The sequence below is a fragment of the Netta rufina genome, assembly GCF_964035555.1.
Source record: "Netta rufina genome assembly, chromosome: Z".
Taxonomy (NCBI): domain Eukaryota; kingdom Metazoa; phylum Chordata; class Aves; order Anseriformes; family Anatidae; genus Netta; species Netta rufina.
The window spans coordinates 4,922,790-4,949,252 of record NC_140126.1 but is presented as its reverse complement, the minus strand read 5'-3'; the positions used below and the strand labels follow the sequence as shown (position 1 = coordinate 4,949,252).

The following is a 26,463-nucleotide window of genomic DNA, read 5'->3' as shown; positions in this document are numbered from 1 at the left end:
CTGCCATCTCATCTTCATAAAAGTGAAGAAACCAAAGTAGAAATTTGAGGATTTGTTCAACATGTTAAAAGAAGGCTGTAACAGATCTATTTAAACCTTAGATACCTTTATTCTGGCACTTGTTTTTCTTTCTTTTTTTTTTGGCCACTTTGAGAGCTCACACAATAAGGACTGTGTGTGAGAACTGCCTTTATAGAAGACAGAAGGGCTAGAATTTCATTTGAAATAGTTTGAGGATGAGTTTTATTGCTGCTTCGGATAACCTGCAGTAGTCTGAGAAAATACCCTTTTGCTCACAGAAAGGAGAAACTAAAGTTTACTCTTTATTTTTTCATGTCCTCAAGTTCTAAAGATGCTTTGGCTGAATTAAACCTGTTCGTGTCAAACCATATCTTTTTGTGAAAGCTCTGACAAAGGTTCTTGCAAGCTGCTGCTGCTTTTGTCCTCCTATATTTTCATTTCAGACTTGGCCTTAATCTCCTTGTGGAACACTTAGGCATTTTCTGTTTGTCTGCACATGGACATTAATTCCTTAGACAGCTTTAGGGATTCTACAAAATCATATGGTGAAAACTGAAGCTGAGTCTTTTGCCATTTCCATGTTAAGTATCGGTTTGTATATGTGGATGCTGATATTTTATCTTGCTCTTGAACAGCTTTATATTGCAAAGTTGATTTGTTATCTAGCTGAGATTCAGTAAGTGCAATATGGTATCTGTCACCTTTGGCAACGTGGCCTTTCTGAATAGGTGTAGGAGTTCACTGCAGAGAAAATGTCTTAATACGTGTACATTGAAACTTTCCTTTCCCAGGAGGAAAGTTGTTTTAAAATACGGGGGGAAAACAGGGGAAGTATTTTCTGGTTTGTCCAGAGGTCTTTGGCAACTGTCCTTAAATGAATTTGCTTCTGAGTGTCAAAGAGGATATCTGTAAGATTTGGTTACCTTTTTTTTTTTTTTTTTCTTTTCTTTAATCATTGTGGTTTTGTTCCTTTTGCTAAGAGGGCTTTTTTTTTTTTTTTTTTTTTTTTTTTTTTTTTTTTTGTGGATCAATTACAGTCTGTATTATGAATATGCATATAACTGTATCATCCAAGGAATATTTTGGAGGAGTATAACTGTCCTTAATATTTTGATCAATTAAGAAAGACTATTTTTCTATTGCTATTTTTTTCCTATTCTTTTGAGAAGATGGTGCTCCTAACTAGGAAAATCAAGTGACATGATGATGGGTGTGTTGCTTGTCATTACAGCTACTCACTCCACTGACTTGCCCCTCCACCTTCCAAATGTTTGGAGAATGCTTCTGTAATTTTTCTATGTATGCATGAATTTGTTTTCTTAAAATATTTAAAAAGTGTTGCTTTCCTCCCTTTTGCCAAGGGAAAGAAAGAAAAGACTTGCATACTAGCAATGGGGTTTATGACACAGCCTGCTTGGTTGGTGTGGGGAGCACAGACTTTTGTTTGATCTCTGGTTATGCCATGGGGGAACCGACTGAATGGATAATGTTAGGGAGTTGTTCCTCTCTACAACATCTTGGAGATGAACAGACTCTAGGTATCTGTTGGAGCACTTACCTTAAAATGCAAAGTTCCTGGTTTGGCAGGTGGAGAAATTTCTGAAGGTTATTGGGGTAAAAAGACTGTGGAAGGTGTGAAAAATGCGAATGTCCTTTTAATATTGGAAACAACTTCTCAGCAGGGCTTTCTCACAGTATCAAAACCTAAGAATGATAGCGTGTTGTCCTGATGCTTACATGAGTAGGGAAGCTGTTATGGATGAGAAGTTATCTGAATGATAGTCTTCCCTTGACATCAGGGAAGGGCTTTTTTTTTTCTTTTTTTTTTCTGGTAGTTAAAATTTGTTTGTATGGAGGAGGCAAATTAATTCCTCTTCATGTCTGCTTAAACCCAAGAGGATGAAAATCTGGCACAAAATAGTGGGCTTTTAGAGTTCAAATAAAAATGTCTGAATTCTGTTAGCAGCTCATCTGTGCAAATGCTGGGGACAAGGACATCCAATAGATTCCTTTTGAGTAATGGCATCCCTGTGCTTTTTAATGCAAAAGCTATATCTAGCTGTTGAAGACTTTGACGAATCTTGTTTTGGAAGGGGGAGTGACACCTGAATATGGATTGAGTGAAAATGGGAGGATGAAAGGGTATTCTCTGAACAGTGAGAAGTGGAGGAGAACAGACAGTCCCTGTGCCCTCAGCCTTTCTGTGTAGGTTTTTCTTACAGGCACTGTAAAGCACCAGAAGTGATTAGTTGAGGTGTGGGGGGAATACTTCTGTTGCCCTGCTTAAAAGCAAAATTCCTTCCCCAAAAGCGTTATCTACTGGTTGAACAAGAACGCTGTGCTGTGTGCTAGGGGCAGGTTGTTTGGTTCAAAGGAGTTGATTTTTTTTTTGTGCTGTCTAAAGTAGTCAGTTATGTTGAAATCTTAGTTTCGGTGATAATACGGGTAGGGCTAAGCTGTCTTGTGGTAGATGTTGAGAATAAACACCATCTGTGGGGTACCTTTTCCTTGCTTAAAAAGACATCCCATACTTCCCAAACTTGCCTTTCCTTTGCAGGTGGCCTTTAGGAAAATAAGTGAATGTATGATATGTAATAATTGTTTCTCCTGTAATTTTCCAGACAGATCTTCATCAAAGAATAATCTTTATCACATTTTGTCTTGTTGTGAAAGTTAAAGGTGACATAGTTCAGGACTTTCTGATGAACTCTAGCTTGTCAAGTTTTCATTTGCATGTACCCATGCTTTGAGCCAAATCTCAGTTGTTTTCTGATTCCTGATTTCCCTTATTGCCTGTCCTGACCACTGAACATGGCAGGTCCTTTTCAGAGCTTCAACATTATCTCTGTGGATGGTGGCGTCTTTTGTAAAAGCAAAAAGAAAGCTCTGCCACTCTTCCTGCCCCCAAAGGAGGGTCCTGAGTATACTTCACTCAGACACTCTCTTCAGACAGTTTATCTTTCTATTGCAGTAATCTCAGCAAGGATGAGTGAGGCTTTCTTTTAGGTGTGCCTTGTCAGCCACACTTAGTTAAGATTATTTCTATATCAAATATTACAACTATATAACTGGAACATTACTCTTATGAAACTGAGTTACTCTTAAGAATCAAGAGTAGAAGTAGATAATGATATGATAGTATTACATTTGGAAAAATACACACTAATGTATTTGGGAAGAATGGTCCAAGTTGTATGGTATGTACGTGTGTATTAATAGTATCCAAACTGTTAGGTGCTTCAGATTGGTAAGGGCTTATAGTCTAAGTAGGTGCTGGAGGTCAGATTTGGGGGCTGAAATGTGACTGAATAACCCCATGTGGACAATGGTGTTCGTGATGGATCTTGTTAGTTCTGCATTTGAATGATGACTTTCAGTAACACTCATCTTCCTGGCTAAGTTAAGCACTGCAGAACTCTCGGATGAAACCTGTATTTTTGTAGCAACCTGTAATGGGATGATTGTTCCTTTAAAAAAAAATCAGTTATGAAAGGAATGTGTTTAACAGAATGCATGAAGATAGTCAGTTGAAATGGGGTGCATTACAATGAAGTAATACTGGAATATGTGGGATATGTTAGTGATTAATCTTGGTTATTGACTAAGCTAAGAATATGCAATTTGTTATTGCAAGAAGAGCAGATTTTTGGGCTGTCCATGGAAGTACTCACTTGTGGAATAAGGAGGTAGTCTTCTCTGCTCTGTGGCAACATTTGGGAAAAACTTTTCATTTTTATATCCTTGAAGTTCGCATTTATGGTGAACAAGAGGTAAAATAAACTAGCAGAGAAAAAAGGTACAGAGAAGATGGACTGACAAAAAACAATAGGACAAGTAGGCGTTTTTATCCTGTTAGGATGGCAATTATAGCTCTATGGGCTGTTGTTGGTTTGCAATTTACTGTATGCATTGAGGGAGAAGAGAATTTCTGATCTTTATAATTTAGAATCATGATGGTGATTAGCCACAGAAGAAATCAATATGTTTCATGTTCAAATTGAGTTTACCAACTTGATTATTACACCCCCTACTTGAGATTTATTTTGAAAGCCAATTGGAATATTCTGCTAGAGCACTGCTTGCTGCTTATTGTAGCAATGTGAGCTATATTGAGCATGGCACACTGGAGATCTCTGATCTACTGCCTTGTTTCATCTGAAATTTAATTCAAAGTACTAGAGTTTTACTTCTGCAGCCTTATATTTTCTGGTTCAAATGTGACTTACATGGAACTGTATCACTGCTTTTGTGTTAATCATGTGTATTTACAAAGTTTTAAGTACGTTTGCTGTCCAAAGATCTTGCAAACCAAGATAATTAAAAATGGCAAGTTAATAGATGAGATTGTATAGGAGCCATTAATGAAGAGAGCAAGCTGACGTTAATTCCTTTGCAGAATGTCTTTGAAAGCAGATGTGAGTTCAATCTGAAGCCCAAAGAGCAATGGGAGCAAAGGCTGCAACAATGTGGAGAATTGAAGCAATGAGGTGATGTATAGTAGGTGTAAAGTAAGTGGAAAAGTAGGTGGAGGTGACAGCTGAAACAGACACAATCAAGACTGACCATGAGACCAAACTAAGAAAATGGGTTCCTTTAGATGCCTTCATTCAGGACAGGTTTGGGGAATCTTGCTTAGAGAAGATAAAAACTTCAGCTGTTGTCTTTATGATCCTGATGAGGGGAGGAACGAGATGTAGAGTTTACTGCAAAGCTTATGTTCAAATGAAAATTATTTGTATCGAGTACCATCTGTCCATTTTGTGTCTGAATTTCTAAAGTAGTGAGTACTTAAATGGAGTGATAGAGGCAGTGAGCAGTGATAAAAGTCTACTGGTCTCTGACTCTATTAAAAAAAGTAGAGAGAGGATTTAGGGGAAGTCTGAGTGAAATGATTGTGACCAAAAAAAAAAATGGTGGTGAAAACAATTACATCAAACTGACAGACCCTACAGAGTAAAATGCTCAGTAACAAGCCCATAGTGATGCTGGGTCCCCAAGAGTTCTCAAAATGTGAGAACAATTGCCTGCCTTGCGGTTCCAATTAAAAACTTACAAACTGAAGAGGACATTACAGATTTAAAACAATGGAAAACACAGCAAGCTGAATGTGTTATGAGGACCTGCTGGGGGAAAAGTGATTTGATTTTCATTGTCCTCCTGACTTGTGACATTTCTGGAAACCTAGGAGCGCCTGAATGAGAATACAGGGACCGTGCTGCAGTATTGAAGGATGCCGCAAGTTCATAAGGAAAGAGGGTTTCACTTTGCTTAGCCAATGGAAGGATTTTAGTGACCAAGGTCAGCCTATTCTTGGAGACTTAGAAGAATAAATGACTAAATCTGCTCAGTAACACTTGCTAGTCATAAGAAACAGAAATCATAATTAGAAAGGCCTGTAATGCACCAGTATGGCCTTTCATATCTGTGGTATTTAAATGACTTAGAAAAATCTGCATGAGCTTTACAAAACCTGTCCCTCCGTACAAAGAAAAGAACCTGGCATAGATCATCTTATTTGTATTTCTTGAAACCCGAGCGAAATCAGAGGATCTCCTTTTTTATGATTATTTTTATTTATTTTTGATTCAAAGTGCTTCAGGCTTACTGGGCCCTTTCACTTAAAATTGCTGTACAGAATAGTTGAAACTTAAAAGCAATAGTTGCTTGGAGCCAGGCTTCGAAGAGGGTTTTGTGACTTCAAAGCTTTGTCGTTCCTGACAATCTTTGTGGCACTACCACTGTAAAACTGACTGCATCAGTAATTTTTTTAATTTGATACTTCAGCTATGGTACAGCATGGCTTGTACTTCTTTCTCCTTCTGACTTTTGTTCTAAAGCATTACTCTTTGTTAGCTGAAAAGGTTTTTAAGGAACTGTCTTCCAGTTATGTTGTAGCTGACGTGAAAAGGTGCTGTGCAGAAAGAGGGGAGTTGGACCTAAGCATCGTGCAGGGCACGGGCCCAGGATGCTGTTTAGCTGTGTTTTAACTGTGTCCTTATTCCATGTCATGCCTGTAGTACATTTTGTTAAGTGTTTAGCAAGTTCTGTTTTTGTTTTTGTCTTTTTCTTTTTTCTTTTTTTTTTTCTGTAGGCTTTTGTTTCTCACTGTCATGATCAGAAAGGGCAAGGATGCTGTGAATGTGGGCGGGCTGCATGCCTGAGCTCTGGAATCAACAAGAGTGCCTCAGCTTCCCCGAAACGCCTCTGCGTGGGGAAGGGTGCTGCTGGTCCTTGGGGAGATGCCATGCGAGGAGCACGTGCATTGTTCAGGTTAGGAACACAAGAACATACAGTAGCAAAAGACACTGATGTGTGTAGTTAAGGTCATTTGGGAGGCTGGTGATGTGTGGAATAGTGTAGTGTTCAGTTAAGAGTGATACAGCTCGATAATACCTCTGAACCTGTCCTTAATACGAAGCTAAACACTCTTCCACGTAGGAGCTGGGTCATCGGGGTTAGCAGCAGATAGAATGGCAATGTATAACCTCTCTTGTAGCCAGCTGGAGAGTTGCTGTCCTTACATTTACAGATTAAAGGCTTGAGCCTGGCTACGAATTCCCTTCAATCGGTTTCTGAAGTGACTTTCTGTTCTTTACCTGTACGGTTCTTGCAGCCTTGTTTGGGTCCTTCTGTCCTGTCCCCAAATAGAAATCTGTTTTCACAATTTATTTTACTCAGGAGGATTTGTTAAAATATGGAGTCCTTTCTGTTGATTCAAACAGTTGTTTCATCTTACCAAATTTTATGCAGCTCTGTAGGTAAGACTTCTTTATTCGTATATGTTCTCTTTAAATAGCCAGAAGCTATACTGAATTCTTTGGTATGTATTTAGATAAGCGTATCTTTGTTCAGGCAGTATTACCTGTGAATTTGAGGCATTTTTGTTAATTGATCTTGAAGCAGGCTTAGTGGCTTTAGCTCAAATTAATTTTAAAATTGCTCTTTATCTACTCTGCAAAAATCTCATGTGCAGTGCTTTGTTCTCATGGATGGGGCTTGTGTTTTTTTTTTTTTTGTAGAAACAGTTTATTTAAAATGTAATGGTACATTTATTTGTAAGGATTGTGGAAAGCCATAAATATAAATTGAAAAGAATTTGGAAAGGCTTTGTTTTTTCAAAATAAAAAAAATCCAGGAGATACTAGCTGCGGAAGAGAACAGTCTGGATAATACTCCTGAAAATTGTTTTTTTACAGCCACAACTGCATTGCCATTATATGTGGACAGCAGATGGCAGCATTAGACAACATGTGCTTTGTCCAGGTAGCCAGAAATTAAATGACTGCTTTTGGGGTTTCTTTTGTTCTCCCCCCTTTCCTCCTTTCTTTTATTTCTTCATGACACAAAGTATGAGCTTTAAATTTGAACAAACTACAGGTTTCATCCTTCTCTTACAAAATTAATTTGTGAAAGGATCTGTGTTTCTGTGCTGTATATATTGTCAGTGTGTGAAGAAATTGTTCTCCAGAGTGAAAACGAAATTTCTTTGAAGGAGGGTGCAGAGTGAGGGGAGACTCTGCTATTGCACTTGACTCAGGAGGTTCTGTCTTGTCCCAAATCACATATATCCGTCCTTCCTCTACCTACTTACAGTACAAAATGTCATCTGGAAAAAAAAAAAAAAATTAGTCATAATGTAGCGGCAAAACTGTTGCCTGGAGAGTGTGCCTGCTGAGAGCCAGACGCAATTTGGAAACAGTAATAAGTTTCCCTTGATATGATTATTTTCACTCTGCTTTAAGGGGGAGAGAGGATGGAGAAGTGTTTGTTCCTAATGGGAATGCCCTTGAAAGAACAAGTAGGCGCAATCAAGGGAAAAATATACATATTGTGCAGTTAAGATTGCAGTTCTTCTACAGACTAGAATAGATTCTAGTCAAATTAGAAAAGAGAGGTGGATTATGTGCCCCAGTTCAGTGCAGCACTACTAGCCCTGCAGCAAATGTCAGCATCTCTGCTGCAATGACTGGTGTGTGTTGTCTGTGGCATGAGATTATTTTAGGATGGTTAGTCTTCATTAATGTGGTGAGAAATGCAAGACATTACTACCAAATGTGTACAAAGAATCTATTAAGTATCTTCTCTAGGTAGTGCTTTGTGTGGATAAGTCTCCATTTTGGGGGAACAAAATGAAAAATGCTCCTGTGTAGCATTACCTGCTTTGGATGTTGAAAGTTGTGTTTTGTTTTTTCCTGTCTCCCTTGGCAATATCCGATCCCTCTTGCCTTAAGAGAACCAAATAAGGGACTGTTGTCTGTCTGTGTTGGTTAAAAGATTGCTGCAAAGAAAAATATTTTGAAGTCCTAAATTGTGTAGTTTAATTATATTTCCTAAGCATGTAATATACTTTTATACTTTAAATAGTAATACCTGATGAGAGAGTCCTTGGTAAATCAGGGCTGTGTATTCCAAATTGCCTATTACGTTACTGCAAGACTGATATGGTCTTCAAGCAAATCAGTAATAAAAGATTTAAGCCTTTGTGGGTTAGCTGTAATGACTTTCAGCCACGCTTCTTACTGTAGTCCATGCCGTGATGTGCTGATCAGTCTTGTCCCTTCCTCTGGTACATGGAGGAAGAAAAGAACATGAGGAAAAAGGTGAGGAAGATCTTCTCTGAACCTTTAGGAAGGAAGGAGAACATTTTTGTACTGGTAATAGTCTGCAAAGCAAGCAAGTCGTAGCTTTGAGATTTTGAATTTGTCTCATGTATGGTACCTGGTGGCCATATGTGACCTGTTGAAGTCTTGGTTAGCTGATGTAAGGAAGTCTGGTTCTGCTTTCGTTACCTACTGCAGCAGTGCCAGCCTCCATATGTGTCCTTTATCCAGGCAGAGTGGAGTTGCCCTAACTTCCCTGCCAAATGCCAGGTTCTTTAAATTTGAGTACAAACTACAAGGAATTAAAATAATTAAAAACTTTCCAACTCAGGTCAGTCTTTGGTTAGTTGCGGTTTTCTTTTATGGTGTTTTTTTTTTTTTTTTTTCTTTTCCTTTTTTTTTTTTTTTTTCCTGAATGTTATCCTGACTCTTCTCTAAGAGAAGAGAAGAGTGTTGCTAGTTCTGTGTTTGGGCTCAGACTCTTCATGTGTTCATGTATTTTGCAAGGGTGGGAGTTTTATAAAGAACTGTAATGATAATTACATACTTCGGATAGCCAAAGCAGGAGGGAAAGCCATTTAAATGAGAACTTATAAATCTGTTGGATTTGGTCATGATTTGATGAATTTGGCTTCCGGGTTGCATGTGGCATGAGAAAAGCCGCAAGGACTAAAACACCATTGACATCATTAAAACTGGGCAAACATATCTAAAAAAAAAAAAGCCTAAAACCCCCAATACTAATGCTTTCCCTGTGCAGCAGTATACAGACTTACCAGTGTCAATGAATATTGTTCTGCTAGTATATTTCTTATTTCATGCTTCATTTTCTCTTCTCCCAGAGCTAGAAGTGTCATAAAGTGTTTTGCATTATAAGTACTAGGGATATTGTGTAGAGACAGTATTTGCCATGTTCTAAGAAACAGAAGGTGCACAGTGAAATCTAAGAAACGGAACAGACAGTTCCACCTCTACCATTTTCTCAAAAGAAAGAGGCAAGAAGTAAATATGTGGGCACTGGGAAAAAAAAAAGTGCCTGTATGCTGATACCTTCCTCTGCCCCGTGCAGCAAAACAGATAGATGTGTGCAGACCTACTCGTAGCAAGCACAGGCTTTGCATGTGAGTGCACAGCAGTTACCAATAGTGAGGTTCAGTATAGCAATCAAGAAGCAGGGAAGGGAAAAATACAGTGAAGTAGTGGCTCAGCCTCTCTCAAATGGGTTTTAATTGAGCTTTTTGTGATGAAAAGCTAATGCTCTGTTTCCTAGAGATGACTAATTCTGTGTTCCAGTTGTAAACCAAGGAGGAGATGGAGCTGGAGTCAGAGAAGGCTTGTAGCAAAATACAGGAGCAGGCATTTGATTGTTGACTAAATATTTTAAATACATTCAATTATCCTGGGGGAAAAAGGCAACCTATTTCTTTGTTACAGCTTGTACACTTAAGGATAACAAATATGAGCACTGTGGTTGATGCTGGACAAATATCTGTAACGGGGCAGTTTCCTACTGTAGTTCTTTGAACAGGAAGCAAACATCTGTATCGGAGGATTGCTATTACCTCTGATAATCGCTATGAATCTCTTCTGTGAAAGCTACTTAACTCCAACAACGTATTTAATGGTGATGTGCATACAAATAAGCTGTATTTTTGGTAGTATTCTATACCTCTTTTCTGCATTGATCAGCTATAATACATTCTGAGTACTCCTGTATATCATTGAAATGAGAGATTTTACTGCATTTTAAGAATGCACGTTTACGTTTTTAGTTTTGTACATTTTTTTCCCCCAAGGTTTCTTCCATCTAGATGCAGTGAGGTAGAGGAAAATGATACTCCCAGAGAGCAATGGTGTTCAAAATACCAGTGTCTGAAAACGTTGCTTCAGATTGGTAAACTTACTCACGCAGAACAAATGAGAACCAAAAATGCAGTTTCCATCAATAAGTCTGCACTTCATGTCTCGCTGAAGCAGGGAACATTAATAGATCTCCTCATGTTACTCTGATTAGCTATATGTGGAAAAAAGGCAAGGCTTTCCTGCTGATGAGTTAGTTAGAGGTTTGTGCTTTAGCAGTCATAAAGGAAAATATAAAGAAGCTGGGCAGTGTCTTCTAATTACTTACTGCTTCTTAGTCTTATTCTAGTACATTCAAAAGGCATCGTAATGTTTATTTGTGAGTACCCTGTGCTTAGGACTGGGGAATTTTTCTCCTCATGAGGGTCCCAGGGTAGGAAGTGGTAATGTTGACAATAGTGCTTAGTGTGTTCTTGTCTCCCAAACAGCAGAAAATATTTACCTCCTAGAACACCATGTAAACTTAAGTGTGTTTTCCTCCCTGCCTTCATTTTCATCTTGGAAACTAAGGTGAATTAGTAGGGGCAAAACAGTCACATGAGCGTAGATTTTATTCAGTGGGGTGTAAATGGAAGTGACTCTGTTAATAAAAATGCAAAACCCGAGAAAATCTTTGTATCAGTTCCTATAAGGCCAAGCCTGTAGTGATCTTCAAAGGTCTGGCATCTGAGGGAAGTGATGACATGAAGAAAGTATTCAGTGTGGAAGATCATGTAGAGATCAAGAGAATTGGAAACGAAGTCAGCAGAAAAAAATATCTCTAAAGAAAGACTTGTATAAGAGAGAAAATAGAAGATAAGTTGGAAACTATGTCTAATATTAAAGGTTTTAGGAACAGAAGGCATGAAGGTGAGAGCTCAAGGAGGAACCAAAAGGAACAGTTAAGGCCATAAATACGTGATGACAACTGTAACAGGATATGAAGTAAGAGACTGTGAGGAGTGGATCATGAATTTCTGCGTAAGGTACTGGGAAGAGAAGCATTGTATTGCTGACAAGGTGAGACCTTTGCCAGCATTATGGTGTGGAAGGGCATGTATTTGTAGTGGGGGCAGTTCTGCTGTTCCATTTCTTGTTTATATTATTATGGGGGGTGTCCCCATCCTTTCTGATTGGTGCTGACAGAGGAGAGGCTGCATTTCCAAGTGAAAGTCTGCATCATCGGTCTTGCTATAGCCTCACTAACATAACCAAGCATCACTAATAGATATATTTCTTGCTTCTAGCTATGAAGACGATAGTCCTTCCTCTCAGCCAGTATGATGCTGAGTTGCACAGGCTGTGGCTAGGCAGACTGAAAAAATACCAAGTCTGAACTTCAGCATTCATCTCTGAGATGTGACTAACTTCCTTGCCTCTATCCATTTCAACACCAAAACTTCCACTGGAAACAAAAACTTGTCTTCAACATAATTCAGAGCCTCATAGTAAAAACATGTCGTGTGGTTAACCTTTAATACAATGTAACATTTAAAGAATAGTTTGCATCTTTTGCTGGCAAATTACTACATAAATATTTAGATTAGGTAGGAATAGGAATGTGGCATTATTTATGGATCCATATTTCTCTGGCATTTCAGATGCATGGTTGTTTTGCTCCTTAATAAATGCAGACATTAAAAGAACAAGCACACACAAAGTGCTAATTCTAAAGCTTTGCAGCTCTGGGGAGAAAAATCTCCACATGTTTTGTTAGAACTGCTTGTCGTCTCCTGTTGCATGATAGAGAGAAATCATTTAAAACACTTGCAGTTGCATTAAGCTCCTTTATTTCTGATACTTGTCACGGAGTGACATGTCTCACCTGCTAGTGCAGATCGGTAGCAGAGCAACCTGTCAGATCTGAAGATGTTTTGGTGCTGTCTGTTCCCTCTCACTTCAGAGGCAGATGTGTTATGGTACAGTTACTGCTTTAATTTTTGCCCCTATCTTGCTTCTGTTCTCTCTCACCTTAGTCCTTGGAAGGGGAAGGGAAGGAATATATGAAATGTCTCTGTTTTCACTGGAAAACAGTCCAAAAAATCCGAAAATCTTCCCTACCAGGAAAACACAGGTTCCTTTTTTTTTTTTTTTTTTCCAGGTGAAGCTAGAGATCAGACCCTTAGGGAATCTGACCACAAAGGTACATTGCCGTTGGAGGGCGCAGCAGTTCAGAAAATGATCCTGAAATAACAGCATTACAAGGTGTTGCCGAAGCACTCTGAGATCTAACACACATGAATTCTCCTACCTGTGCTGCACAGACTTCATAGATTACCAAAATCACGTACATTCTCTGTACTTCAGCTTCCCTTTTGTGATGGGTTTCCTCACTTATTAAGTGAATGTGCAAGGGTGAGGACAGTCACTGATACCTGTAAGCTGTTCAGGTACTACCATGGTGGATTAACATAACAGGTTTCTATTTGAGATGTAAAGGTCATTGGCCTTTCCTTATCTCTTGAAATTAAGGGAAAGTACTGAGCATCTTTGCTGCAGTCTTGGCTTCCAAATTACTCCTGCACTTCCAAAGTTAATTCTTGGGGAGCAAAATCACTCCTCTGTGATCTCACCAATGCTTATCAATAGGAGCACATCTTGCTGGATGTTCTTGTGTTTGTGCCTGGGGCTTGACAGAAGTATCACTTGAGACCTGCAGGATCTTGTATTCCAGTTTGCTGATGCAGAAAAGGTTGTCTTGTGTTTTGAACTTCTGTGAGGAAAGTAATTCTCTAGATTTCATTTTTTTTTTACTTATGGTACTCTTCTTAAAAGTCAGTCAGTTTGAGTTTAGGGCCCTTGCAAGATGATTACATACATTAATTTGCTTTTTCTATTTGTTGACCAAAAAACATACGTACTTTGACCTGTTGGTCTGGAAAATACCAGTAATTTTTCTGATTTTTATAGTCCCTTAATGTAAAAGATCTTTTAATGTTTCTTGAGCTTTTTTTTTTTTTTTTTTTTTTTTTCCCATTTCATTCTAACGTCTTTGGTTTGATGGCTCAGAAATTTATTATAATCATGGGAATGTATTTTACAAGAAAGCCTTTTCAGTAACTGCCTTGACTGAGCTCTTCCAAGCATCTGTGGTGAGCCCTGCATTATCTGTAGATGCACTGGATCACAGATTTTCCATTTTTGTTTTTATGGAGTGTGGCTGTATGCATGGAGGCATCTGACTGTGATTCTGTCTGTATTCCAATAATTAAAGAATTTGCCAAAGAGCTATTTGCTTACTCAAATATTAATCCAGTCAGAGAAGGATATCTGAAAGTATCATTTTCTTGCTGCCAGTAGCTGTCTTTATGCAAAATCTTTTCAGCTGGTTTTTTTTTTTTTTTTTTTCTTCTGATGAGCATTTCTGAATTTAGATGTTGGCATTCTTATCTTCTAGAGAAAAGGGCTTCCAGCATTGATGTCCTAAAGGCTAATGCTTACCAATGATCTTCTAACAGCAGTGGAGAAGTGTAAAGGGAGGGGGAGGAAGCCATAGCTACAGAGAAGGGGTTCTCTCTCTTCCCCACCGATATATTAGAATGCCTTGGCTGATACACATCCAGCTGCACATCTTGGCATGCTCCATGTAAGAAACCAGGAAAACCTCCATTACGCCAGCTGTTCTTCTGTGGTGGCAAGCGTGTGGATATAAGGCTGAGCAGGTTTGGTTCCCCACCCCACAGCAGACTGAACATATAGAGCTTCGTGAAACTTGTTTTTAACCCAAAGGCATGTAAAACTTCCAAAAAGTTTACATGTGAGTAAAATGTGAATGGGTCAATGTCACCCTTTTTTTTCTAATACAAAACTGGTCAGCCAGATTAAACATTTTGGTCTCCACAAGTAGAGGAGAAAATCAGAGATTTGGCTCCTGGAAACTGTCTTTCCTACTGATGCCTCCCAGTAAAATCATTCCAGGTCATTTGTTTTCTTCCTCTTGCATAAATATTAATCACTTGATGTGGAAATCTTTTTTGTTGGCTTCAGAAAGCCAACTTATTTTGATATTTCGTTTCACGTGTTCTGGTTAACCTGTTTTATAACAACTTAAAAGTGGTAGCAGCTCTCTTCAGATGGTTGGAGAGGAGGTATCTTCACTCTACTTCATAGCATGTCCCAAGGTGGAAGGGACACACAAGGACACTCACAAGTTTTAGTATATTTTACCTGCTAATTGTATTACAATATGAAAATAAAGTGGCTGTACTGGGTCAAACCATTGAGTTCAGTTTTCTAGCTCTGATAGTGACCACAAGCACAAGGCAAAGCACAAGGACGGGAGGAGCGAATTGTAACACTTGCCCCAGAGAGTCTTCCAGCGTCTGTAAGCCTGTCATTCAGAACTGGAGTCAGAATGTGTCTCTCTGATAGCACTGGATGGATTCTCATGTATAGCTGAGTTCATGTAAACTTTAAATGTTTACAGCTTCATGCAGAGTGTAGACCCACAGCTTAGAGAAACTGAAAAATCAGCACCTTTTGTTTTTCTGGAACCTGGTAGGCAGAAGTACTGAAGACCTTGTTCGTGTCTGAATCCTCTGTTTGTGCAGTTAGTTGCTGGACAAGTGCATGTGCTCTGTCCTGAAATGCTTCCAATAGAAAGTGTTTGTGCCTTGATGAGCCCCTGTGTTTATCTGTCTCAAAGGAAGTCTGGAACAAAACAAAAGGACCAACCTGGTCCTTTTAGTCTAGTGAGAAAGGAAAAAATAGACCTTTTTTACAATCTGTTCACATGTCCCTAGCTGCATTAAGGCACGTTGTGCTGGTCTATCCCGGTATATTTTGCAGGTGTAAATATTTTTCTGTGTTTAATCCAGGACAGTGCTACATTCTTTACGTGATACACCTTCTTTTTCTATTCCAGTGATCCAGACCTGAAGAAGTACAAAATGCTTGTTAATTTGAGGAGCTGTGGTTCGCTTTAACTACTACTAAATGTTGAATTGTAAGGAGGAGAGAGTACCATTATTCACTAGATTGGGAAGGAGGAAGTTTCCTGTCTTACTTAGTGTAGATTTGTCACCTTTTGGTCTGGGTATGAGAAACTAAGTCACAAAATGAAATTCAGGCTGTAGGCAGACAAATGACTCTTGATTTATTTCTATTTGAAACAGCACTGTTTAGTTCACCTAACCATATCTCCTGTTTTGAGCTGGGGTTGATTTTAGAATACTGTTAGTGGAAAAAGAGCCTACCGCCCGCAAAACCAGCAGAACACACCCCGTTTCAGACAATACTATTTGAGACCTTAGAGCTGTAAATGATGTAGAAATGTGCATGTATTAATGAGGGGTATAATAGCTTTCAGTGAAAGTGTGAGATAAGATGTGTTAATCTTGTATATTAAATAGTCCTACAACAATGAACCTTATAATGAGGCTGTTATTAAATCTTTTCTTCGCTGGCTTCAGTTCAGTGAAACCAGTGCTTTTCAGCTTGGCATGTTTAAGGCCAGATTTTACCAGAAAGGACTAACTTTGGTGTAATTCTGTTGTCGTCATTGTTAGGTATCACATAGCACGTGATGCAGAAGAAAATCTTTGCAGCACTCTTAGATGACGTACTTTGTTTTTTTTTGCAGTTTTGGGACACCTCCTTTAAAATTAGCATTATAATGCTTGTATGGAATTTTATTTGCCCTCAGTGGCCTTTTAGGAAAAGGAGCGTTGCATTTTTCTCATCAACAGTGCTGCAAACAGATTGTGCTCTAACAAGGTTAGAAAGACTGTCAAAATAGCAATAGTTTTAATAGAAAAATTATCTAGAATGATATGTGATTTTTACATTCTCGCTGTTCTAGTTATAATGCTGAAGGCAGTTTCGTAAGAAGCACAAGATTTTCTGAGCTTGCTGGTATTTATTTTTTGTATTTCGGTTCAGTGATGTTTGTAGATTTTCATCTCACCACTTGTACCATTTGTACCTAGTTGGATTAATATCTATGTGCTCCTGTCTGAGTACATTCTGCTTTAAAGAGGGGGGGAAAGAAAGTTGAAATATCCTAGCCTGATGCAAATTGTGTAAGATACTGAGAGGCAACCATGCGAGATAGCAGCAGACAAAAGAATTCTCCATCATGGCCAGGTTTCTTTTCCAAGAGGACCTGAACAAGAAATCTCTTGCTCTGGGAGTAATGGGAGCTGCTCTCGTGGCTGAAGGGAAGCCTGCTTTTCTCTGTCAACATGATTCCCATTTGAGGGCTGTAAGGAAAAGGTTCAGTGAGAGACATCAAGTATATAAAATTAAGAGTGATGATTGATTGTTTCCTGCAAAGAAGCAGCAAGACAGACACCACTGTGTATTCTCAGGTGATCTCCGTTCTGATAGTAACCAAGACCAAACCTGATTACCTTCGTTATAAAATGAGACGATGTTTTGTGATCTTACATTCTCATTCTCTGCAAAGCAGACACCTTTTTGATTTACTAAGCATGTTCTTTAATTGAGATGGAGGTGCTGTAGCTCTGCCTTTGGTGAGTTCAGGTTTTACATTCCATTTCTCTTTTGCCTCTCCAACCCCTTTTCTCCATGCATCTGACTCTGAGCTCGCATTTATCCTGTTAAATAACTCCTGTTACTGTGTCTAAACATAACAGACTGAGCATCCTTTCTCACATACTTCAATTCCCACATAGTCTAAAAGCACCTTATCTCTCCTCGGGCCTCTGCCAGGAGCTCTGTTGTCAAATTGGAGCAAAGAACACGGCTGTTTTAATATCAGCTAGCACTGATATGACAAATGGCTTTGTGTAAACAGGAACGGTGGCTACTGTGAAAGATTGGGAATTCTTACAAAGGCCTGTAAAAGTGAAACAGCAAGTTATTTCCAGTGATAGGTGCTTCATGTAAAGCTGCGGCTGACTGCGTGGATAGAGGAGAGTGTCATTTGGGGAGGATTGCACGGTGGATGTCCACGTTTCAAGACGATGTGTTAGATCCCTATATGTAAGAAAATTAACCTCCAAATTTGACAAGCTCTCCGTGCAAGTTTAGTTCAGCGGGCTGTGATATCCAAAAGGGTCACTAGGTGGAGCGACAGGCTCATTTTTCCTCTCGCAGGGGCTGACCAGTGCTTTTGTGGGCTTTGCAGATGCACATATGGTAGAATATTATCATTTTATGGTTACAATTATGAGCAATTTGATAGAAAATGAAAGCTAAATTACGCAGTGTTCCTTTTATTTGTTTAATTTTGTGCTCTAAATATGTAAAAGGAAAAAATAGCACTCTTTTTGTGTGGATGGTGATAGGTGCAATACCTGCTTTTTTGGCTTTGCCTTCTTTGCCTTCTGACACCATGCAGGTTGAGATTATTTTCTGTTGTTCACAACGAAATGTGTGGTTGTGTTCTCAGGTGCTGGGATTCTGCAGAGAAATTGTATATGGCTGAATCTCCAGGCTCCTTCCCCTCCACACAAAAAAAAAAAAAAAAAAAAAAACTATTACTGGCTGATACACAAATGCATAAGTAACAAGTTCCCTAACAGTTTCCAGTGGAAGAGGCAGGGTAGCTGTGCCATCTAAGCAACTGCCAAAAGAAATCTTGAAATTCTGAAAGTTGCTATTGACACTGGCAAAGCTCCCCTAAAAGGAGCAGATATGTTCTGAGAAAGCTCTTACCAGTGTGGAAAATCTCTGGCCATTGCAATTGTTAAGCCACAAGTAGGTTTTTTATGGCCCGTGGCAGGGCCAGTAGGTGGTTATGATCTGTGCGGTCAGTATTTCGTGTATTCGGGTTCTTAGTTTTCTTCTGTTTTCAGATTCCTTGTGTTTATTATTGTGAAAACATTTTCACAGGTGTGAGTAGTGGCCCAACTTGTTTTGTGTGTGCTGTATTCTTCCTTCCTTTTCATTAGAAGAAACTCGTTAGCACAGCTGGGCTGTGCAATAAACCTTTATTTTCTTTTTTTCTTTGCCTGTAAGTATCCTTTTGTTTGTATTAATGAAGACAAGGCTGGAGCTGTGTTTTCCACTTGGAATGGAAAGTGCAAGCCCTGAGATGGTATTTGCATTTATTGATCCAGGCACATCTGCTGGCATATGATGGCGTGTGATATTTTTGTCCTTACCCACCTTTGAACCAGAGAACATGGCAGATAAGCTGTCCAGGGTGATTGGCATATCCTGTGGGAAGGATTTATGATACATAGGATCAAATCTTTTACCCCGAACTGCTCTTGCATTTTCAAAATATGATACAGATTTCTCTGACTTCATATGCAATGTTGGGAATTAGTTCTAGGTTTAAATGCTCTCCTTGCTCTCTTTAAATCATACTGGTTATCTTTTTGTTTGGCCAGTTTTTAGATGCAGTGCATGTATATTGTGCATCTCAATATTTTTCAGTATTTTTAAAGTCAACTTGGGAATTTCATCATCTGGGTGGAACAGAGCATCTTGGTAGATGATATAAAACTCAGGGAGTCTATAAAAGAAATTTAAAAAGAAAAAAAAAAAAGCAAGTATTATGAATAAATCATACTGGTGATTAACCAGGGTAGAAATTCTAGTATCTTCAATTGCTTTTTTTTTAGGATCAATTTTAACAGTTTAACAGTTGTCCTACAGGTGGTATGGGTGGAAATGGAACGGCTATTTCTTGAAAACAACTCATTCAGCTGTTCAGGAAATTGTATTTTTATTATTTCTGTTCTCACCTGGTATCAGTAAGCCCAGAGAATAGATTTGAATGTGATGTTTCACATATGCTTCCTGAAAGCTTCAAATGACTGCTGTGGCTTTTTCCCTAACTTTGTGCTGAACTCTCTAGCTTTCCTTAAGGTAGGTAACCATAACTTAACTAATTTGTATGCACCATATTCAGGCTTGGCTCACTTCAAAGTGTAATCAAGTCATGAACTAATTACAATACCATATTCCCAAAGAATGTAAATTTAATTTACCTTCTAACAGAATGGGAATGTATTAAGCAATTCCTTGATACGAGAGCTGTAGCATTCAACAACATAATGCTGATGCTTCAAACAGAAGTGAAGTTCTTAACTTTTGTGGACCTTCTGACCTTTCTCCCTATGCATCTTCCCTTTTTTATTCTCGCATCTTGAGTTAATTTACTGACTGAATAACAATATTAAAATATTCAACTGTAAATTAAAATGTAACTGTTGGACTCCAGATTGGAGATCACTCTATCTTATTGCATCTGACTTGCTTCTTTATAGCGTTTTCAGAAATGTGCTTCCTGAGGATTTTGAATCAGAAGAAGGTTGTGTTTTGAATTGAAGGCTCATAAGGTTCAGACCTGCACCAGATGATTTCTTTTAATACAAGTGGCTGTGCAGAAAGTTCCCTACAGGTTCTTAGCATCATCGTGCCAAAGAGTCCACATAAACTCAGTTATATAAGAACGAGCGAAGTGAAGTTGTTCATAAAACATTTTATTACCTTCAGTCTTTGCAGCATCTTTAGAGTTTAGATAATAAACCTTCATAGAAGTTACCAGTCTTTACCCTTTCTCAGAACAATGATTCACATAGGTTCAAGCTACTTACTTTAATTTCTCTTAATTTTAAAGGTAGAAGAAAGGTGTTGAGGTTGACTTTGATCTCTGCCTGGACAGTTTGAATTCTGAAATGCAGGCTTGTTGCTTTTCTGAGATTGTTAAAATGCAGGACTGTCTGTATATTGAATGCAAGTTGTATATTAAAATTAAATGTGGGTCAGCTTCCAATGAAGTATGTAATTGTTTAATGCGAAAGGAAAGAGCTTAGAATATCTTAGTTTATATTTTAAAGTGTTCCTTTTAGATGTTAATTTATTAATACCAGCAGTTTATTTTTATTCATACGACTTTTCATATGTAAGTAGTTGAAGCGGCATTATTTTAATCCTTTCTTTGGTTAGCAAGAAGAGAGAGCCTGCAGGTGGAAATCAGAATGGCATACATATTGCTTCTTTCCCAAAAGGCATGGTATCTTTCTCCTATTGATATGCAAAATTTTAAGGTAGAAAATAAACCTCATTGCCTCTTGTCAAAATACTGAAAAAATATATGCTTGGATGATGCATGGAAAAATGTGGGCTCACTTCAGACTGAGCACACTTGTGGCGGAGTTTGCCACGAGGCTGTCGAGGCCCTTCGGGGTTCTGCAGACTCTGCGCAAACCCTTGTATCGTAAGTGTTTAAGTGCAGATCGAGCTGTCGGTGGCATTTTCTAAGACATTATTGGACTAATGAGTAACAGTGCAATAGCATGTCATAGTCTTACAGGGTGCTAAAATTGTAGACACAGAAGCATGTCTATTCAGTGGATGTGAGCTTGCTTTGATGTTCAAATTGCTGGGCACAGTCCAGTTGTGCTCTGGAAATGGTGTAGTTGCAGCCAAATGTAAAACAAAACATCAAAGCACGGTGAACTGGTTTAAGCACGATGTGCTAGATGCTGTGCTGTTGTGGCTGCACAACTTCTTGAATAGGGCTGGCTTATACACACCTAGTTGGAGAGCAAGTAGGCAAGCTCGGGTCTGCCCACAGCTATCTGAATAGACTGTTCTCTGGGGACTTAAACCCTCTTTCAGTGTCCGTCTGGCTTCAGCAGCCTTGAGCTAGTGGTGCTGGTACTTCTTGGCTTCTCCTTGTCGCTCTATTTTTTTCTCAGCCTTTGTCTTCAAGGGACTACTTGAGGCAGTGAAGGGAGTTTGGTCTTTGCTGAAACTGCCAATATGATGATAAGTAGTCAGCTTTCTAGAGACATGTCCTTAAGCAAGGATAAAAAAAAAAAAAATAGTATTTTGTATTTACTAGATCATGATTGCAGATGTCAAAAAGCTTTCTTCATCACGTGCTGAAATGATATCCCTGAAGGTTTCTTGTATCTCTACTGCAAAGTGTAAGTTATTGCTGACTTACTTAAATTTAAACTTGTGCCTGTTTGACTTTTCTCTTCCTTTGCTTGCTCTATCTGTCTTTGCATGTTTCTGTACTAGCTCTTAGTCTCTCGAGTATCTTCTGTTGGATGTAGGGGCTGGTGGGACTGGAGCATCCTGCTGCTGAAGATGATGTGGCTGTTGTGTTCTCTTCTGGACATGGATCAGAATGAAAGGATGGTCCGAGTCAGGGACTACAGGAACCTGTCATCCCTCAGCAGCTTGTTTGATGCTTGGGAAGCCTCCTAGGATGTGTCCGCATGGGTGGATGTAGACAGTCTTGCACTCTAAGGTAATCAGCTGCAGGATGGATCCGGGCTGTTAGTGCTGTGCCTGGGCTGCGTGACTTACCCTACAGCTACAAGACTTCTGTGCTGGAGCTGGCGTGTGGAGCGTGGGACTGCTGGGCTGCACCTGTGTGCACAGATGTGCCCAAAGACTCCCTGTGCCACAGTTTCTCCAGGTGTAAAATGCAAACGCGAGAGCTTATGCCTTTCCCAAAACTGCTCGTGACAAACCATTGAGGAGTGAGTCACTAGGCGAGGAGTTCTCACGCACTGAGAACACAACGGAGCCTTTGTTACTGGTTTGATTGCCAAAAAATCTCAGCAGTAGTGCATACGGTAATAGCTTCTAGAAAACCTTTTCCAACCCCAAATTCCTGTGATTGGAGGCTGCTTAAATGTTTTTCTTCCCTTAAAATAAAGGGAGGTAAAACCAAGCACTTCTGAAATGATACAGCCTAAAACATCCCTCTTAAAAAATATCCTGTTTGTTTGTCTGTCTTTCTTACAAGAAGTGATTTGGGAAAGACAGAACTTCAGCAAATAGCTCACCCTTGCAGAGTGGCTGGTGCTGGCTACATCTGGAAGCCTCTGTTCTAGATGGGCAGGCCAATGGGTATCTGAGTGGCTGACAAGAGGACATTGTGCACACAAAGATGTGGAGGTTGATGTGGAGAGCTCAGAAGCTTTCTAGAAAGTTGCTGGTTGCTCTAAACCAAAATATTTTGGCTTTTAAGGTGAGCTTTGGTTACAGTCAGAGAAGCAGTGGGAACACTGTACTGGGAATGCTACAGGAGGTCAGCAGGTATGCTTGTGGCTAGTACTTTTCTCCACCTCTTTTTTTCCTCCAAATTCTGGGGAAGCAAGGATCTGGCTCTCCTGCTTCAGCTTGTGAGCAGGCTAAAAATATTTCAGCAAGGATTAAGCTGGGCACAGTTGGTATGGTCTTAGCAGACATAAAAGCCTGAGGCTTAGGAGTTGAGCTGGAGAGTAGGACTGAGACTTTGCAAGGTGGAGGGACTCTACCAGGCAGGGTGCTGCTGCTGGAAGAGTGGCCCCTCTTCCAGCTGCGCCTTTCCTCTGCCTGCTTCGTGCCAGCTCCTGTGCTTAACTGACCCTTTGATTTGCTGGTTTGGTTTGCTAAGCCCTCAGGATAAGCAGGGGGCTTGGGAGAGCTGCAGAGCTGGTGCAGATGGAGGGGTGAGACTCCTGGGGGTGAGCAGAAGTGTGTCTCTGGCAGCAGCCGAGCATTAGGTTGGCTGTGCCTTCTTCTGAAGCCTCACCCATAAGAAGCTCTTTGTTCCCTGCCTAACGTTCCTCTCCCTGGAAATCTGTTCCTGGCCTCTGTAAGCGTGCCACTGCTGCATGCAGTGGTCCCTCTTCGCAAAGCCAACGCCATCTCCACTGAGGATATTATCTCTTAAGAGCCATAAATGAACTCTTAATTCTATGACTTGCATTCAGCGATGAAATTAACTAATTTATTCTGTAAAACATATAGTCCTGGCAGTATGACATGTAAATGTAGTGTTGAAATCTTAACCTTTGCATTTCAGAAGTTGATTTTCTTTGTCTTGTCCTTCCCACCCTCTGTGAACAACCTAAATACTTTATTAACAAACTGCGTGAAGTGTATTACTGGGATATGTTCAAATGCATATTTCTTGGATATAAAACTACAGTTTACTGAAATGCCAAGTACCACTTCTCTCAGGTAACAAACATCTTGTAAATCCAATATTTGTGCTCCTAAATGGATAAAGAAATATCTGTGAGCATTTAGGCACACACAGTTTTCTGTGGAATGCAAATCTGCAGGACTAGTTGTAGATTTTTTCACCCTTATAGCAATTCCTGTTTCTTTCTTATAAAGAAGATCTTAAAAATATTTGTCATTACCTATGTATTTGTTTGGAGAGCACATTCCCATTGAACATATGTGCCCCCATTGTATCTGAAGGACTTAAATATTTTTGTGGCAGTGTTTGTTGTTTATTGCCTGGCTAATTTGTAGGGGAGAAAAAAAGAAAGAGATCGTCTTGCTGCTTTTAGCAAAAATTCAATAGAACGGAAGAGTAAGATCTAATATTAAAGCTTTTTTTAAGAAAGTATTCTGCAGTAAATGTACCAGCACATTATGGAGAATTATCGTAGTTAGAGCTATTATACATGTGCCTGCAACAAAAGAACAGTTTTTTCTTTTCTTTTTTTTTTTCCCTATTTGAAGCTTGATGTTTACTTACTTAATGAGCAAAGCAGGGCTTTGGACTATGGTGGCTGTAACAATATGTTGCTTAATGCAGAGTCATTGTCTGAATGAATGAGATTTTAATCTTCTAATACAGGAAGTTTTAACCATAGTTACATTGCTGATGGAATCTTCGAAGAATTTCACAAGTATCTCAGCTGCCATTCAGGCTCACATTAACTATTGCCCTTCCTACTTGTTATCCCATAACCGGCTCTTGGACAATTAGAATTTGCTTTCCTAACACCAATTTTGCATGTCGTATTTGTAAGCTATAGTTTAAATAAATTTGGCAGCTGCAAGTAAGAGGTGGCAGCATCATGTGCACAGCAGGAGCTCTGCAGTCTGTAAAACACGATTTGGGCATCTCTTGTGGTACCCGTGCACCACGTATGTATGTGCTACTGTGCGGGCACTCTCGTGTCTGGCTTCCAGACACGGCTGGTACCAACATTATGGTAAGAGTGTGAGTGGGTGCACAGCCATCACTCGTGACCCCGGGGCCATTTTGGGTACTCGTTCTGCGTGCCAGCAGTGTGCTAGCTGGAGGGAGAAGAGGGTGAAATCTGTTTGGTGGGGAAGGGGCTGCTGGAAGCAAAGTGAATTAAGAGGGCTGTAAAAAACTGATAAAGATAGGACTGTCTGTTTTTATATTCTGCCACATAACATGGGTTTAAATGAATTTCCCTATAATTTGTCTTCAAATACCGACATTTAACTCTTAGGCAGTATAAATGAACTGGCTTTTTCTAGAGTAAAATTCATGCCCTGCGTCCAGGCTAATATGTTCACCTACTATAAACATTACTGCCTATGGTTACAACCGGAATAAAAAATTCCTTTTATATACATCATAGCTGGCAGAGACTCCTGAGACCACCACAAATCACTTCAGCCTTTTGGTGCTCTCTGACGAAATGAACTGAAATGTAAAACAGCCCAGGCTTCAGGCAGGCTGACTCTGGAAAGCAATTAGCTTGTTTAGACCATTGTTTGTATCCTCCTGTATTTCCAGGTGCTGAGCAAAGGTGGACTAGGAGCTCTCCTGATTGATTTAAACACTGGGCTTTAATAACCTCCCATTCCTTCCTTCCTAAAAGGTTTTGCTCATTCTCTGTGTAGCCTTTCATTTAAAACAAAGCAAAACAAACAAAAAGAAAACCTGGCAAGTTCCCCCTTCCCCCAAAAGAACAAGAAGAAGGGAAAAAAAAAAAAAAGGGTCATAACAGGGAATAACAAAGCAGTGAGTTATTTATGCAGCCATGATTGGCAAAAATGATTGCAACATGAATTTGCCCAGAAGCAATGATTAGATCATAAAAATGTTAAGGAAATCTGTAACTCAACACCATTTTATAGATTGAAGAAGTTTTTGTTCCCTACCTTAATTGCGGTGACTTGTTATTAAAGTATTTATTCAGAGTAATCTCTTTGGACAGCGAGCCCTTATCCCATCTGCATGCATAATTAAAAGCGAGGGGGGAGAAGGGGGAGCATAAATGGTTTACCATGCTACATGAGCAAGGGAGGGAATTACACAATGACAGGTGAAGAGCAGATTTATCTCCTGTTGGAATTTCAATGCTGCAAGCAAGGCAGGACACTGTTGCTTGCTAATATCCTTGCAAACACCACAGTTGCTGCTTCTCCAGATTACTGTCCAAAAATCATTGCTGGTCTCTAAAAGGCCTGTAGCGCTGCATCTGTGGCTGTGGGTTTTTGAGCCGTCAGTGCTCAAGCAAAGAGATTGGATTTGGGTATGTGGGCTTGTGAATCCATGCCTCTGCTTAAAAATGGACTATTTACTTACTTGGCTGGCTATTTATTTATTTATAAATAAACATTGGTAGTGTCTGGCTTTGCTGAATACAAATCAGAGGGTTGTAATTGTTCCAACTGAAACAATGTCATCACCTGCCTCCTGCTGCTGTCCCTTTTCCAATGATAAAAGAATTTGGTGCAATTCTTCTTTTTCCACTCTCTGAATAGAAAGAAGGTTGTACTTGAACATTCATCTCTAGACAGATTTATCATCATTAGGCAGTACTCAAACACATGGTATCTGTTTTTAAATTGAACTGTTATGGATCTAAATCGGATTTACACAGAGTAAGTTAGTATGTATTTGACTCTAACTATTCATGAAACAGTATTTTTTCCTTAACTTCTGATGTCTCACCTCTCCAGCAACAGTACAGAGAATGCCAGGAACTTTTGAGCCTTTATCAGAAGTACCTAGCTGAGCAACAGGAAAAACTAACGCTCTCCCTCTCTCAACTCAGCAGTGCCAAGGAAAAGGAGCAGCAGGTAAGCTCTTTTTTCCATCTTCTTTTTTAATGACATCTCCAAAACATCTTCTCTCTTCTAGAACTGTAAATTGAGCACATTGTCTTGTATTTTACAATGTTGGTAACTACTTAACGATTGGTGTCCCATGACCTTCCCTTAATATGTGGATTACAGGAAAACAAAAAAAATGAAGCAAGTTTTGGATCAATAAAATGGGTGAAGTTAATTGACCATGTTGTACTGCAGTAGGAACCATAGGAACCCATGCTTTTGCTAAGCAAAAAGATAAGATGCT

General features: G+C 39.4%; 1 protein-coding gene across 1 annotated transcript in view; it reads left to right on the top strand.

The window, feature by feature from the left end:
- Positions 1-26,463, top strand: part of KIAA1328 — a 170,626-nt gene that overhangs the window by 41,126 nt on the left and 103,037 nt on the right. Inside the window, exon 6 of the mRNA XM_084304859.1 lies at positions 26,059-26,186. Within this exon, the coding sequence (XP_084160985.1) occupies positions 26,059-26,186 (128 nt within the window). The remainder of the gene's footprint in view (positions 1-26,058; positions 26,187-26,463) is intronic.